Raw genomic sequence first — 16,891 nt, 5'->3', positions numbered from 1 at the left:
AGTGGTTATCAAATGTGGTTTTATGTTAGTTATATATTAAATGGGATTTTTTTCTAAATTAAGAAGTTTAGAAAAAATTACTGAGTATTACCTCAGATTTAACTGAGTCAGAATAATCAGAGGCAAGACCTGTTACCTACCTACACATACATCCCATCAAGGGGTGGAAACCCACCAAGGACATCATAAGGTTCCAATGTAGCTAGTCTAACCATTGTTATTTGGCATTATAGGACTCATCACAATTAGGTCACATCACAGAAGCACCTCATGACGAGGAGCTTCTAGTTCCTTGTTTCTGAATCTTGGCTGCACATTATAATTACCTGGGGAGCTTTATAAATCCTGATGCTCAAGCTTCTTCCCAGAGCAATTATATCAGAATCACCAAGCATGGTACCAAACTATTTGTAATTTTTAAAGGTCCTGGCATGATTTCAACTTTCAGTTAAGTTTGAAGATGCTGAATGGAGAGAATACCTTGTATCTTTCAGCATCCTTTCTAATACATAGTTATGTAGCTCAAAACCCAAAACACTGTGGGGGAGTATGTAGGCCAACCATGACTGCCCCACTTTGATGGAACACAAAACTGAGGTTGACTATTTGAAGACATATTATAATACTTATTTTTTATTGAACTTCATTTTTATTATCTGAATTTCTCAAAAACAGATAATTTAAAAAAAAGCCAAAATGAAAAAACCTCAGGCAATGCACATATTGTTATCCCAATTTGTAGAGATAAGGGACACAGGCCACCGATTCAGAGGGAGCTGCCTAAACAAGTAAGATATGGACCTGAGTCTGAGTGACCCCAAAGCTTATGATAGCTTCACAGTGATTCTTAAAGTGTGGTCCCCAAACCAGCAGCATTACATCACCTGGGAAATATGGGAAATACAAATTCTTCAACCCAATCTCAGACCTACTAAATCAGAATCTTTGAGGCTGGGGCTCAGCAATCTGTGTTTTAGAAAACCTTTATTTGATTGCAAGGCACTCAAAAGGCTGAAAAACACTGTACTACATTCTCCATTTCTATCAGCTGCTTAGATTTGAGACTCAGTTCAGCAGGTGGTAAGAGAACTAAAAATGCAGGGGTGATTGAGTGGGTAAGACAGAGTGACAGGCTGAGAAATTTTCTCTTACTATCTTTCCTTCCTCCCATTCCCAATTTTTAGTAACAGTCTATGTTGGGGGGTGCCTGGGTGGCTCAGTTGGTTAAGCATCTGACTTCGGCTCAGCGCATGATCTCGCGGTTCACAAGTTTGAGACCCATATCAGGCTCTGTGCTGCCAGCTTAGAGCCTGGAGCCTGCTTTGGATTCTGTGACTCCCTCTCTCTCTGCCCCTCCCCTGCTCATGCTCTGTCTCTCTCTGTCTCTCAAAAAATAAACTTAAAAAAAATTAAAAATAAATAAAAATAAATAACCCAATTTGTTCCATGGAAATGATTTTTGATTTTATGCGCTTAAGATAATTGGTGTTCAGGAAACCAAGAGTAGTCGGTTTGCTTTCTCTGATGCTAAGCTGGTTCAGATTGCTGCCATCCTGTAAAACATGAGTGCCACTTCTCTGCTTTCATGCCTCTCTTGATATATTCCAGGGTATATTTATTAGAGTTGTACATTTGACTAAGGGAAAATAACCAAAATGTAAAGAACAACTGTGTTTTATTTATCAGAGACATCAATTAATATTTTCTGAGCAAATCGTGGAGTCCTTTTTTGTAAAGGAGTATGTGAATATGCTTTGGGCACATTCAGGTCCAATGGAAATTTCTCATGGGGCAAAATGGTGGGGGGGAGCAGATAACTTGATGAAGAGAGAAGAGAAAAATAGGAAAAGAGGAAGGAAAGGGGAGAAGTGAAATAAAGGAAATAAAGTGAAATAACAAGGAGAAGAAACAAAGGAGGTAGGAAGGAGTGAACACAGGAAAAAGAAATAGAGCAAAGATCAGAAGGGTGGGAAATGGGGAAAGAAAACGTGTTTGGAAAAGGAGGAGAGGAGAAGAGGAAGAAAAGAGGATGAGTAGGCAAAAACAAAAATAAAAGAGAGCAATAAAAATAAAATAAAAAACAAAAATAAAAGACTGCAGACGTCAGAGCCTGGACAATTTCTGTGAAGTGCCACTTGGAGAAGACCAACCCACAGAGACGCTGCCTCTGGAGGTTAACGATGGCAGTAATCATGATTTCAATTTGCAACAAACGGGATGAAAGGCAGCCTGACCCCAAATGGAGAGACCTACAGTCACAGCAGTGGAGTGATAACGTAGCAGGGATTCTGAGGGGTTGGATTAAGTTTTCCTTTATTTGACAACCATTCTGTATCTGATTGCTGTGGCCAGTAGTCTTCGCAGCTGCTTTTTGTGTTTGCTCTCTCTGCAAACTGTGCAGCATAAATGTGACTAATAATTCTCTAGCCTCATTTTCAAAGCCACTTTCTCCTTATGCATGTTGATTTACATGTGTCATCTTGAGAGACTGCACATCAAGATTCTTTTAGTGTGAGTCCCGTCTGTGTGGAGCAAGTGCCTACCTCCATGACATCTCCCCCCTTCCCACTCAGCCTACCCCCACAAAAGCCTGGGTGTTAGCAGAGAACCAGGCTTCAGATTAGTAATGGGGAGACAGAGATTTAGAATGCCCAGGCAAGGAGAGTAGTGAGGAGCAGAAATGGGGTGGACAGAGACCCCGTGGAGTCAGAGAGATGCTGGAAGTATGTGTGCAATATGCATGATGGCACCCTATAAAAATATTCTGAAAAGTCGACCAGTGTTACCAATTCCCTGGGGAAATTTTTGTGTAGATACCATAGAAGAGGTGGAGTTTCTCATCTGGTCTGCATGAGGATGGACAGAGGTAGCAACTGAGGAGGTCAGATTGGAAGAGGATGGAATTAGCAGAACTCTTTGGACACTATAGAGTCCACAGGCCATGTAACGGTGCTGTTAGGGGGAAGACTTGAGGAAGCATCAATGTAATTTAATTTGGATCTCAAAGGGTACCTGTAGCTACTATGGTTTATATATGTGTAAGTACATAATACATGTCGGTCTATGTATGCCATTTGATATACAACAATTTGATACTTTTAAGGAAGAAATGCTTTCATAAATAAATTCATAAATTCATGATAAGACTTCTCTCCCTATAGACCATGAGCTTGAGAACAGAAGAATATCTTTTCTGACTTTTGAATAACCTACAGTATCTAGATTAATACTGAACACAACATACCAAGCATTCAATGAGAGTATGTCCCTGCTCAATTGTCCAGACCATTCATTGTCTCTCACCCTCACCCTCTGGTATGTATGGACTATCACCGCTTTTGAAGATGATTCACTCAGAAAGGAGAATCATGGGTGTACCTGGATCACAAAGAACCAGATGCAGGGATGACCTACAGACACCTGTGGTCTAGAGTCATTGGTAGCATGGTCTTTTAGAAACTTATAGTGACTCTTCTCCAATGCTAGGAATGGTGTTGTTTGATGGGCCTTAATCTATAGCCAAGATTCAAGTCAAACATGAGACTATAGTTCAGTAATGTAGAAATAATTGAAGCTTATTGGAATGATGTAATTATAGCCAAAAAAGAAAAAAAAAACTACTTAGAATTGAATTGAGTAAGAATGTCCACCCACATTGTAGAGCATTCTTGTGCCAAAATGACTCAAAGTCCAAATGGATATTGACAATATTCATATCTAGGAAAGATCTGTTCGAAATGTGCATATGATGGGGCTCTCACAGAAGCATATATTTGCTGAGAATAGTGTGAAAATAAAGTCAAAAAGGAAGTCCTTACATTCTTAAATCCTCTGTAAAGAATCTGGAGCTCCTTCTTGGTAAATTTGCTCTGGGCTTCCAGAAGCTCCAGAGCCTCAGGCCGATGCCGGACGGTGGCCATCTCCAGTTCATCTTCCACGCTGTCTGTGGAGAAGAACCAAAAAGAGTCTGAAGAACAGTCATGGCTCACCAATACTTACACACAACAACACAGGAAAACAATGAAACATTTACTGGAGGTCTGTGATTTTTCCAGAGGAAGGATTCTCATATGGCTAATAGTAGTCTTTACATTTCCCATAACTTACAGAATGAAGCTAAGGCAATACCACATAATCTTTCTTCCCCACAAACTCTAATCATTAGGTATTACGAGACTAGCATTTTTATACTACAGTTTGAAAAGTGCACAAAGTCACGAATAACCTTAAAACCGGAAATTTGTGCATATAACAAATACTGGTTATAAAATGGAATTTCAGTTCAATGACAATTAGTTCCACCCTATGTGTCACACAACTATGAGGTGGGACTCTGAAATACTCTCTGAGGTTTCCACTGAAATCAAATATTTGGCTTGGGGATACAAATAGTCAGGTCGGGTGCTGAAGTGAATAGAGTAACCAGCCCCCGATTTGACTGGCATAAAACCAGTCTTCATGGGTGCTGGATGGACTGGACTGGGGGAACTTCTGGCTAGACTGTATTCTGCAGCCAGGGGAGTCTATAGCTAGAAATAAATTCTAAAATATTGAACTTTGCTTTGTGAGTTATATTTACACTATAATTTTTCAAAGATGCTCTATGTAAAAACAATTTTGTGTCCATATAAATTTTGGAAATGCTGTAAATATTAACGTAGTTTGAGACCAAAACAGTGGAAATTAATTTTCCAGAGGATCTGCAGTAAACAATTCTGGTTAACTTTGTTTAACCCAATTGACCCCAAAGGGTATTTTTCCATTTTCCTTTTCCCCACAAGTCACATCTGGTAACCTCTACATATTTGCCCTAGAGTTATGTAGAACACAAGATGGGAGGTGATGGAATATGTTAGGATCTGGGTGCTCAGGTCTTAAAGTATACCATCCTTGATTAATTTTACCTTCTTTGCAGTGGGGCCCAATGGAGGCCTAAGAAATTCTTCTTGCCATAGTCCAATCGACACCTTAGCTAAATAACTCACCAGGGACAGAAGTATCCAGGACCAGCTCTGACACCATGACTTGCTAGCCTCCATTATATTCCTTCCTCTTAGCTATGGATTCCTAACTCAGACAAGTGAGTTTCAGGAGAAGAGCTCCTTTTCATTAGCTCTGCACCCAGGCCACTAGCGCTCCAATTCCAAGTCTCATGTGTCAGTTGGAAATGTCATTGTTGTTAAAAGTCCCACCATTTTGATACTTAATGCTGCCTCTCGCCAACACCTGTACCTACTTCCTGCCCTGTCTCACTAAATGCAGTGTTGGGGCAGAGCTATCACATAGCAGGGAAAAGTTAGTTTCAGCAGAACTCTAATGTTGGGATGTCCTAATGACTTCCCTCAAGTTTGCAAAAGACCAATAATTGTGATCAAACAAATACTTGGAATGGATGTGTTTGTCAAAATGAGGAAGAGGGGATAAAATCAGACATGTGCTTTGTACTTTTCATATTATAATAGATTATTTTGGAGCAGTGAGATGGAAAAGCTGCAGAATAGTGACGGATGGATAAGAATAATAAATGGGACATGAAAAGATGGGAAGCCCAAGAATAAACTTGAGCTGACAAGCATAAAATCGATGAGAAAGTAAGCGAGATATGCACCTGAAAGATGTGCAAAGGTCTGAAAGTAGTGGGGAAATGGCAGCTAGGCATTAACAAATTGACCTCAGATTGGGCTGTATGGGGAAAATCAAAAAAGCCCAAGTGGGGCTCCTTCAATTTTCTCCTTCATTCACTGGAACATTTGAGTGGAATGGGTTGATTCTATTCAAGAAGTCCTGAGCTTAGCGAGGAGGTGCTCCCTAAGATTTCTGTTGATCCAATGAATTAGACGGTGTTGTTGTTATTGTAGTTGCAGAATAAATAAGTAAGTAAGTAAATAAATAAATATTGTAATGCAGGAATAAAAGCTGTGGAGCAGACGTAATGTAAATAGATAATAGATAGACTCTGCTTTCTTGAAAAATATTCTCACGTAAGCTTCCTTTGTGTCATTTACAATATAATTTATATAATTATATTGTGTGTGTGTGCATGTGTGTGTGTGTGTGTGTGTGTGTATACTGATCTAATTCAAATACTACTCCCTCCTCTCAAGCCTTTCCAGATTGCTCCACCATGCAGAACTGGTAGCTCCCTAGGCAGACTTCTCACACCATACATATTTCTCATACAGCATTGAAAACATGACATTATGACCTGTTCATGCCTGTCTTATGCATTGTGAGTCCCTTGAAGACAGGGGCAAAGCCTTACAGATCTGTATATCCTCTGGACCCAACAGAGTCGGATGCCCCATAGTCACTCAAGAATTGTATGGTGAATCAATGAATCAGTAAGCAAATGATGTTACTACTGAAGTTTCTATTCCCCTGGAACCTCTTGAACCTTAGCTGCCCTCTAGAAAATCATTTCTCAAACTGAGGTTTGTGGACCATTGGTAGACCTTAAATGCCTTCGTTGGAATTACTGTGTTCACCACGCATTGTTCTGAGAAACACAGTATAGGGAAAAGCAGGGGCATTTTTAATCATATTTTCAGAGCAGTCGTTTAATCATAGCATAACCTTCTCTTAGACCCACTGACCCTTCCACTGGAAAGAAACAAAACAGTGCATTCACTCCTTGGCCTCTGTAACCACACAGCAATCTGAACCGCAACACCAACACAGTGTTTCCCTCCAGCTGTCACAGACTTGCTGATGCTGAGACTGAGACAAAAAACCCAGAGCCGGAGGGTCAGTGTAATTGAATTAAGTGTGTGATAGGATGGGCATCACACGCAGTATTCAAAGCACCACACTTGAAGCAACTGCCTGCGGACTCTTGTTCTCCCAGCTGACTGGTACCTTACTTCTTAATGACTCCTACCTGCCAAAGGGCTGTTTCTATATCTAGAAGGTTGACAGGCTCTAAAAACATACCTGAAATCATCAGCAATCACCAGCATAAGTTAAAAAAGCAACACCGCCTCACTCCCTCATGGCTGATTCCTGCAGGCAAACTGGAGAGCACAGCATGATTCTGCACAGGACTGTGAAACCTGTGGAACGTTCCAGCCTCCTCACCCTCCTGTGCAGAATCATGCCGTGCTCTCCAGAGTTCACTTTAAGACCATGCATTTGGGAGGATTTTAATACAGTGCTTAACATTTATTGAGCCTTTGTTATGTGCTAGGAGATGGGCTAGGTGCTCCATTGATATAATTCAAGTCCTCAAAATAACCTCAAATATATTGTCCATTAAAAACATTTTTTAATACATTTATTTATTTTTGAGAGATGGAGTGAGACAGAGCACAAGCAGGGGAGGGGCAGAGAGATAAGGAGACATAGAATCCAAAGCAGGCTCCAGGCTCTAAGCAAGCGTTCAGCACAGAGCCTGATGCGGAACTCGAACCCATGAACCGTAAGATCATGACCTGAGCTGAAGTTGGTCACTTAACCTAGGCACCCCATAATTGTCCATTTTTTTTTTTACACATATGATAGTCTTATAGAGGTGAAAAAATGAGTGACCAGATGTCACATAGGAGAAATACAGACACAGGGTTTACACCCAAATCCATGATGTCAAATGTTCTTTCTACTTCGTCATATTCTCTCTCAACACAGAAGTAACAATGATAAAAATAACCTTTTTTTTTTTTTTTCTCCTCTCCTTTCTGCACTGTCAAATGTCTCAGAAAAGTGGTCTAGGTCCACTGGGCCCATTTTCTACCTCCTGCTTTCTCCTTAATCCCAGCATTCTGACTTCTGGCCCCATTGTGGGTTGAATTGTGTCCCCTTAAAATTTGTATGTTGAAGGCTTAACCTCCAATATGGCTGTATGTACAGACACAGCTTTTAAAAGTTTTTTTTTTTTTTAATGTTTATTTAATTTTGAGATAGAGAGTGGGTGTGAGCTAGCAGAGGGACAGAGAGATAGGGAGACAGAATCTGAAGCAGGCTCCCCAACATCAAGGCAAAGTCTGACGTGGGCCTTGAACTCATGAACGGTGAGAGATCATGACCTGAGCCAAAGTCGGACACTCAGCCAACTGAGCCACCCAGGTGCCCCTAGAGATATAGCTTTTAAGGCAGTGTTAATATTAAATGGGGTCATAGGGACCCTGATCCAATGTAACTGGTGTCTTTATAAGAAGAGAGAGAGACACCAGGAATATACACACACACAGGAAAGGCCGTTGCGAGCACAGCAAGGAAGCAGCCATCTGCAAGCCAGTGGGAGAGGTGTCAGGAGAAACCAAGTCTGCAGGCATCTTGATTTTGGACTTGCAGCCTCCAGCACTGTGAGAACATAAGTGTGCTGTTCAAGCCCTCCAGTCAGTGGCGGTCTGTTATGCTAGTCCTAGGAAACGGATACACCCACATATATTCAAATGATCCACAACACTAATAAAAGCGGGTCTTGTTACCCGCAAAGTTTGCTCAGTGAGCACGAGACAGTCGGGCAGCCAATGATATCATCTAATCTTTGCAACACCCTTCAAAAGAGGGATCTGCATCCCCGTTTTATAGATGAGAAAACTATGGTTTGGAAGGTCTAACTTGTTCAAGGTCAAATCACTGGTTAGTCATGAGGCACACAGGTGTCTTTAGCACCTTAAAGTCCAACTTTTTAAGCATTCTGCTGAGATTGTTAATAAAAATCATGACTCTACAGAGAGCTTTTGCTCTAAGTCTGACTGTGTATCATCTCATTTAAATACTGATGAAAATGCTGTGGGAGACCTATTCTCGCCCTTATTTTACAAGGAATAAACTGGGACTTACAGAGCTTAAGTAACTTACTCAGGGTCACATAGCTAGTAAGGGACAGAGCTGGGATTTGATCCCTGGTTTTAGAGATGGCAACAGTTACATATTTTGGTCTAAAATCCTAGCAGATAAATGTTTCAGGCTGCCAGTGAACCCCCCATACCTCAGGGGAAACATGTCTGAGCGCCTTCGAGAGATCACCATGGTGGCTGTTGAAACTGTACTGATTTAGAAACAAAGAGAATAGGTGTGGAAGGGATGCTGTCTCAGAGGTGGAAAAACACCGAAAAGTCTGTTTGCTTTGACACATTTGGCTGCCCAGAAATGGAGGTTCAAGAAGGCTGGGTGGTTTGTCCGAGATTAAAACCAGAACTAGGTGGGACCCTAGCCACCTGAATCATGTTCAGGCCTCTGCCAAGATTTAAGTAGGCAGGCATCTTGCTGAGTTGCTAATTCTGTGCTGCTTTTGCATCCCGAGACAAGCTGAATACAAACAGCATTTTAATTCATGAATCTTCTAACAGATTTAATTTTAATCAGACAACTAATTCCCAAACCCAGACATCCTTGAGCTTCCCAGCTGTCTCTTTTTGTTATTTGTTTCCTAGATTTAACTCTCTCAGGGCCAAGGTTGTCCTACGTCTGAGTAAATAGTCCCCTCAGGTCGTGACTCAGGTGGGCAGGAAATTGGAATTTACAGAATGAGTTTTAAAAATAGGCGTCTTTCTCCTCCTTCTCACAACTTCTCTTACAGTACAGTAGAAGATTATTACTGCCCGACCTACACTTATGCAAACCTGACTCTACCCGAGATCAAACCATACCCTCCAGAACATAACTACAGAACATCTTGCTTTACAAACAAATATGAGTGTGAGGTCTGCCTCCCTACAACAGGTTTTTGGAAACAAAGGCTGTAATGCTGACATAAAACCATTTTATGACCAATGTCACTCCATTCGGAAAGTTGGTTTAGATCCCAGGCTGGGCACACAGAGAGGAGACTTGCTTCGTCATAGCATGGACACTGGGAGGCTACTGCCTCCTTCTACCTAGGTCCTGCCAGACCACTGGCTACAGGAGTCTGACAGTATCTAGTTAGGCACACTAAAGATGCTCAATTAAAAAAAAAAAAGAAAAAAAAAGGGAAATCAATGAATAAGCCTCCCAAACATAGTAGATATATCTATAGGAGGTCCATTTCTTAATACAACATGACCCTTCTTTACATAATGTATCCATTTTTCATTATAAAATGAATCATAAATACCATGACTTTTAAATTCTATTTGAGGGGCTCCTGGGTGGCTCAGTCGGTTAAGCATCTGACTTCGGCTCAGGTCACGATCTCACGGTTCATGGGTTCTGACCCCTTGTGGGGCTCTGTGCTGACAGCTCAGAGCCTGGAGCCTGCTTCTTATTCTGTCTCCCTCTCTCTCTCTCTCTGCCCCTCCCTGACTCCCACTCTGTCTCTTGCTCAAAAATAAATAAACATTAAAAAAAATTATTTTAATTCTATTTGAGCTGAAATTGATTTGGCTAGCCAAAGATTCAGCTGGCTTGACTTATATTGCTTTATCTCATGTATAAAAGTAAACTTTGAGTCTTTATTCCCAATGTTTACCCTTTATTAAATTGGTTTAATTGTGACTTAATCAGCGTGGCAATAAAATCATGATGAGGGTGATCACCTCCTAATGATAATGTTACAAATGATTTACAGAAGCTTGGTTCGGCGGCAGTTATTGGAGGTGGGGGTGATTTTTACTCCAGGCTTTAGATTTATGCTAAATAGTGCTTGAAGATTCTTGACTATTACATATTGGAAACTATTTGTGAGACCTGCTAGAATAAGGAGAAGATGTTAGCTATTGTTTCGTTAACGTTCACATGTGACCCAGCAGGACAGAGATAAAGCTGTCCGTGTGAAGATTTCAAAAGCTATTGCACATGGCACCGATGGAATTTCTTTCCTCTCTTTCTTCCTATTTTGAAACTTTGAACAGGCATTGATAGGATGCCATATACACCAGCGCTCCATTCCTTAGCTCCAACCTTCACAGTATCAGAGGGGCCGGCGTTGTACTCAGTTGAGGAAACTGGTTTTCAGGATTAAGGAATTTGCTGAAGTCCGCAGAGCTGATAAGTGGGGGAGGTGAGATCTGACACAAACCTGTCTTCCTATTTTCTGTTCAATCATTTGACTTCCCCGGATGGGGAGTTCAAACCTGGGACAAGTGCTGTAAGCAACTGTTTAAACCTTGCCAACATTAAATGCTTTATCTCAAAAAAAGGAAGATCTGGGAGCCTCCTGACTCTTGCTGCGTCCATGACCACACACCTATCCACCCACCCAGAGCTATTTTCAGTTGCACATGCAGAGTACATGAGCAATTAACTCCAAGCTAATGGAGCACAGACCAGGAGTAGAAAGCAATCAATCCACCCAAAACACTGTGGGAGGCCTAGCACATCCCAGACCTCCCTGAACAACTAGAATCCCCCCAATTTTTGTTAGTCAGACATGTGTTTATTCAGTTCTGGCCCTGAAAAGCTGTTGGGACCAAGAAAGCCCTTTATAATTAGTACTTTATACTATTCAACATTTACATAAATATATATCAGATAGGAAAGGAAAAGTATTTTCAAAATGGCCAATTAGTTTGAATGTCTTCTGTTAGAGGTAGTTGTGGGCAATGACACTGAAATCTCCGTTCCAGGAGAGCTTGAATCACTCTCCAATTTCATGACCGAATTCAAGCACTTATAAAATATAACTACTCAGAGGTAAATGGCTGGAGATATTTTTCACAGAACTTATGAATGGATTGTCTCTACCTTATTTAGAAACATAAATAATAACTCTTCACACAAGCTTAGATTTTAAAATAGAATCACCTAATTGGAACGCTTGTTATTACTGTTAACCATATTATTACTGCAGCAAGCCATGCGTGACTCCTTATGATGGGAGCTCTGATTTCCTAGATGGTGGGTCTTACTTGCTCTTTGGTAAATGAGCAATGTAAAAATTATATTGCAAGTCATTATACACAGAAAATCTACAGTAGAAATGCTGGGGTTTGGGAAGAAGGAAACAAGGGATGTGATTGAACTTACACATAAAGATAGACCCAACAGATTGATATTCTAGCCAGGAAAGTCAACAGCTGAGAGGAAATACGATCAAAGAGAAAATTTAAAAAACAGTGAAACAGGGAGAGAGATGAAGAAAGCCCATGATAGCTCACCAAATTAAAAATGGCCTGACAAAAAATTTTCTCTTCAAGTTTGACAGACTTTCTTTTAGTTTCTTTTAGTTTCTTTAGTTTGTCTCTAAAATCAAATAACAATAACACAGCATTTTTTATAGTGTTTGCTCTGTGTAAGCACTTTACTTATATTAACTCCTAAAATCCCCATCAGCACACTATGGACACTAAATTCTGTTCGACAGATGAAGACACTGGCACAGAGAGATGAAGTAACTTGCCCAAGGTTACACGGCCAGAGCATGAACTCTGGATAGTCCGGTGCAAGGATTCACATAAGTAACTATTGTGTTGTTCCACCGGCCAAAGAAAAGGAAGGAGAATGATCCTTCACTTATCTGGAAATCACACACCCAACCTAGAATCAGAAAATTAGTAGCAAAGGGGCTCTAGGCAGAAAATAGAGTTACCTTAGAATTGAAGTTCTTTTTTTTTTTTTTTTTTTTATTGTTTATTTATTTTGAGAGAGAGAGAGAGCATGAGCTGGGAGGGGCAGAGAGAGAGAGGGAGAAAGTCCCAAGCAGGTTCCACACTGACAGTGCAGGATCTCAGGAACTGTGAGATCATGACCTGAGGCAAGATATGACCTGAGCCGAAATCAAGAGTCTGACATTCAACTGACTGAGCCACCTAGCCACCCTCACATTGAACAGCTTTTGAATCCGGCCCCTTGACTTTGTAAATTTATATTCAAATATAGAGTGTTAGCACTACTGGTTGTATGTCAAAGGCCTTTGGGCACATTGGCAGCAGATCTGGGCCTAGATCCCGCTCTCCTTGACTCCTCGTACAGCAATTTGCCACATGCCTGTCACAAGTCCTATCTCATTAAGGATGTCCCCATGCTTATTATAGCCACAATTTGAATACGCTTCTAACTCCACATTGGAAGCAGCTGGGGATAGGATGGGGAGTGCAAACTAAAAGAAGCCCAGAGTCACAATAAGAATACCTAACATTTGACAGCTGGTACTTTGTAGTAAACAAAATTATTTTCAGTTTCATTATTATTGCTAAACCTCACGGTTACCCTATGCACAAATATTGTCACCCTGCTTTTATGGATGAGGGAAATCAGTGTTGGAAGAAACGTTGCAACTTACAAAGGACATAGAAGTTGGAAGCTATAAGTGAGGACTTAAACCCAAGTTTAATGACTCTAAAGTCTAGAAGTGACAGCTGATTGGCTGAGAACACAGGAGGAAACATAAAGTTGGAAAGGCACATATTATAGTAAGTAATAATAACTTATAGTATGGTAAGTTGGAAAGGCACATATTATAGTAAGTAAGTAAGACCAAATTTTGATCTTGGTCATTAGGAAAGGCTTTATTCTCTTTACTTTTTTTCAGAAGGTAATATACAGGTGATACATTTTTAAAACATTAATTTAAAACCCATTGTAGAAGAATAAACATATGGAAATTTTATGTATTCATTTGTTTATTTAGGTATAATTGATATATAACATTATACTAGTTTTAGCTATAGAACATAATGACTCAACATTTGCATATTTTGCAAAACGATCACCACAATAAGTCTAGTTAACATTCATTATCAGGTATGAACTAGACACATAGAAATTTTATTTACGTAAAATATAATGTTCAATTCATAAGATGTTACTGGGTTTTGTGTTGCTTTAGTACGTAGAGAATAAACAGCTGGAGTCTATTACCTAGGGAGTTAAAAAGAGTTTGGGTAAGGTTAGTAATAATAAATTCTTGCTGCATATCTTGCGGCGTATCGGGGGGATGTTTTGGGGCTAGTATCAGGGATGCCAGTAACTCTGCCACAAAGCATTTATCTGTCATGGTCCTATTTAAAACAGAGCATTAGGAAAACTGAGCAGTGATCTAGGTTATGCTATGTTCCTTCTAGGTTTAAGCTAGTTCTTGGTTTAGAGAAAGGCCAATTGCTTAGTCCACATGTCATCTGGGCATTTATGTGTGACTAGGATAAGTTAGCAAGACTCTCTGTGCCTTACATCTGCCATACGTTCAATGGTATAAAGGTGAGCATAAAATCTAACCTGATAGTATAGTGTAGGGGGACCTTGGGCATTAAATGAGCTCATACATGTGACTTGCACATAGTAAGCAATCATAGTATTGTTCTTGTTTGTAGAACTACGAGTGTTAATGACAGAAACATCTGTTGCCACCCTTACAATAAAAAGAAAGGTGCCTGGGAGCACTCGTTCTAGCAAATTATTTAGTTGCTCCAATTTCTCTCTCCTGAGTCTATTTATCAGTTCTGATCCTGGATGATGTGTTTGACCTCCCCAAACCTCAATTTTAAAATCGATAAACTGGGAATAATATTCATATAAATTTCATGAAGTTGTTTTGAGAGACTGTTTGAATTACATACAGTGATCAATAAAGGGAAGCAATTATGATTATTAATAATTATTGCACACTTACTAGTGAAGCATTGTTCTAGAATCTTCAGGAGTTAGGAGTCTGTTATTATACTTCTTGAGTTTGAATCCCTTTGCTGACTTTCGTTAGCTCTGTAACCTTGGGCAAAGTGCCTTAGCCTCTCTATGCCTCAGTTTCTTCATCCATAAAGGAGGACAATAATAGGACTTACTGCAAAGGACTGTCAAGAGATTGAAATGAAATAATGTGTAGAAAGCATTTAAAATAGACCTTTTAGGGGTGCCTGGTTGGCTCAGTCGGTAAAGCATCCGACTTCGGCTCAGGAGTTCGAGCCCTGCATCGGGCTCTGTGCTGACAGCTCAGAGCTGGGAGCCTGCTTCGGATGCTGTGCCTCCCTCTGTCTCTGCCCCTCCCCTGCTTACACTCTGTCTCCCTCAAAAATAAATAAGCATTTAAAAATTTTTTAAAAAATAAATAAAATAGACTTTTTATACTCTTTCAGTTTGGTCTTAACAAAGGAATAAGGACCAGTTTTTGGAATGGAATTTGAGACAATAATTTCTCTTTACTGCCTGTCATTTTTCCCCACACACCTTATGACATCATCTCTTGGACAATTTGCTATTCTCTGAACGAAGCCTGCATTGTCAACTTTAATCCTCTAGCTTACACCATCTCTTTCTACATGGATCTGCCTTTCTTTCTCCTCTTCTCCCTCTATTCTCTTTAAGGATCATCTCAACGTGGATGAGGCTTTCGAGAGCAAAGGCATTCTCAGACTCCCACGCAGCATGCATGGTTGTCTATTTTCAGCTCTGAGTGCTTCAGATCATTGACCTGCTTGGATATCTGTCATTTCTTCTGTGATGTGACCATCTGGAGACAAGAGATCTATCCCGGTTATGTTGTTACCACTAATGTCTAGCACAGTTGTGGATATTAGAGACAATTTGTCCGTTCTTTCATTCATTTAATTATTTATTGAGTGCCTATTATGAGCCAGGTGCACTGTTCAAGGCACTATGGACACTAGAATGACCACCACCACCACCACCAACAACAAAATCCTTGCTCATGTAGACCTTCCTTCTAATGGAAGAGTCACTAATTGGACATCCAAGTGGAGTTGTCAGCTGACTGGATGGATATATGGGTCCGGAGTTGAGAATCATGGTCAGGGCTAAAGATGTAAATGTCAGAGTCATCACCATATAAATCACACACAAGACCCTAAAACTCAGTGATATCACTAAGGGAGTAAATGCCAACAACAACAACAAAATAATTCTATCTCCTACTGAATGAAAAATAACTAAAGATTAAATATAATAATACATACAAAGGATTTGCATAGCATAAGGTGCATCATAGGAGTCTACATGCATGCTTTCTGTTATTATGATGATGATTTTGCCACTCATCCTTCCAACATCTGTTCACCTAAAGTGTTCATTAATTTTTCACTGTCACTGAGATAAATTAAATGTGATTTTATTACTTCCAGGAACACTCACTGGAGAATGTCTACCGTCGAGCAGATTCAGAGAACACTACAATGTACCATGGAATTGTTTTTCCTACCCAAAGGCTCAAACTCTTTGCTGAAAGGTGAATAAGTTCCTCTGCCTACTTAGCCCCAGAACTTGTCTTATTGTTCTTTTTTTTTTTTTTTTTTTCTGGAAGCATGGAAGCGAAGACGGACCAATGCTCGTGTAAAGTACTTCTGCCTATCACACTTGCTGCTCTATATCCACTGGCAGAAGGCAATTCGAAAGTAAGAAAGTTAAACTTTAACCTGCAATCTAAGCAGCTAACATAGCAATGCTTTGTATTTTATAGACCTGGTGGAGTGTAAAATTGAGTCTGAAGTGTTAGGCTCCCATTTCACTTTTTAAACGAAACAGGCAGAAACTGGCATTGACTGGATTCATGTTCAGCCCAAATGTTACTTCTTAGGTCAACGCTAATGGAAAATAGGTATTTATGACTCCTATTAGAAAGTGCATGAGTGACCAATCCTAAAATTATTAATAAAAGAAAAAATAGAGAAGGCTTTTGGTTATCTAAGCTTCTATGTAACTACTTATAAATAGTTATAACTCTACCCCTTTGGCCCACATTAACAGTAAGAAAATAGTAGAAAAATCCAGTGGGAAGCAACAGACTTAATCATATAAGTAACCTGGAAAGAAAAGATACACCAGTTAAAAATAAAGCTTGTTTCAAGAACGGTTTTTGTTCTTCAGCCACTTCAAGCCAATTTGTAGAAAATAAAATCATCATCTTAACCCATTTTTGTGACCTTCTCTGTTCCTCATCTTGCTTAATGCCCCCAATTATCCTTTTGGTAGAATCACTTTGCCCCTTTCCTGTCTTACCTCAGTGGTACCAACTGTTTCCCAGTGTGTGTCCCACATCTATCCTCTCCCTTCCACTACTAATTTTAGTAACTTTTCTTTGTTTGAG

General features: G+C 40.0%; 1 protein-coding gene across 2 annotated transcripts in view; it reads right to left on the bottom strand.

Annotated features, from left to right (window-relative positions):
• The window catches only part of KCNIP4 (potassium voltage-gated channel interacting protein 4), a 224,710-nt gene that overhangs the window by 105,951 nt on the left and 101,868 nt on the right, over window positions 1-16,891 (bottom strand). Inside the window, exon 2 of one of the 2 annotated variants that reach the window (XM_042934052.1) lies at window positions 3,819-3,943. In XM_042934052.1, the coding sequence (XP_042789986.1) occupies window positions 3,819-3,943 (125 nt within the window). Of the gene's footprint in view, window positions 1-3,818; window positions 3,944-16,891 lie in introns of those variants that run through there. The other variant, XM_042934053.1, reaches the window with a different exon arrangement.

This window comes from Panthera leo, chromosome B1 (genome assembly GCF_018350215.1).
Source record: "Panthera leo isolate Ple1 chromosome B1, P.leo_Ple1_pat1.1, whole genome shotgun sequence".
Classification (NCBI taxonomy): Eukaryota; Metazoa; Chordata; class Mammalia; order Carnivora; family Felidae; genus Panthera; species Panthera leo.
This window is presented reverse-complemented; position numbering and strand designations above follow the sequence as displayed.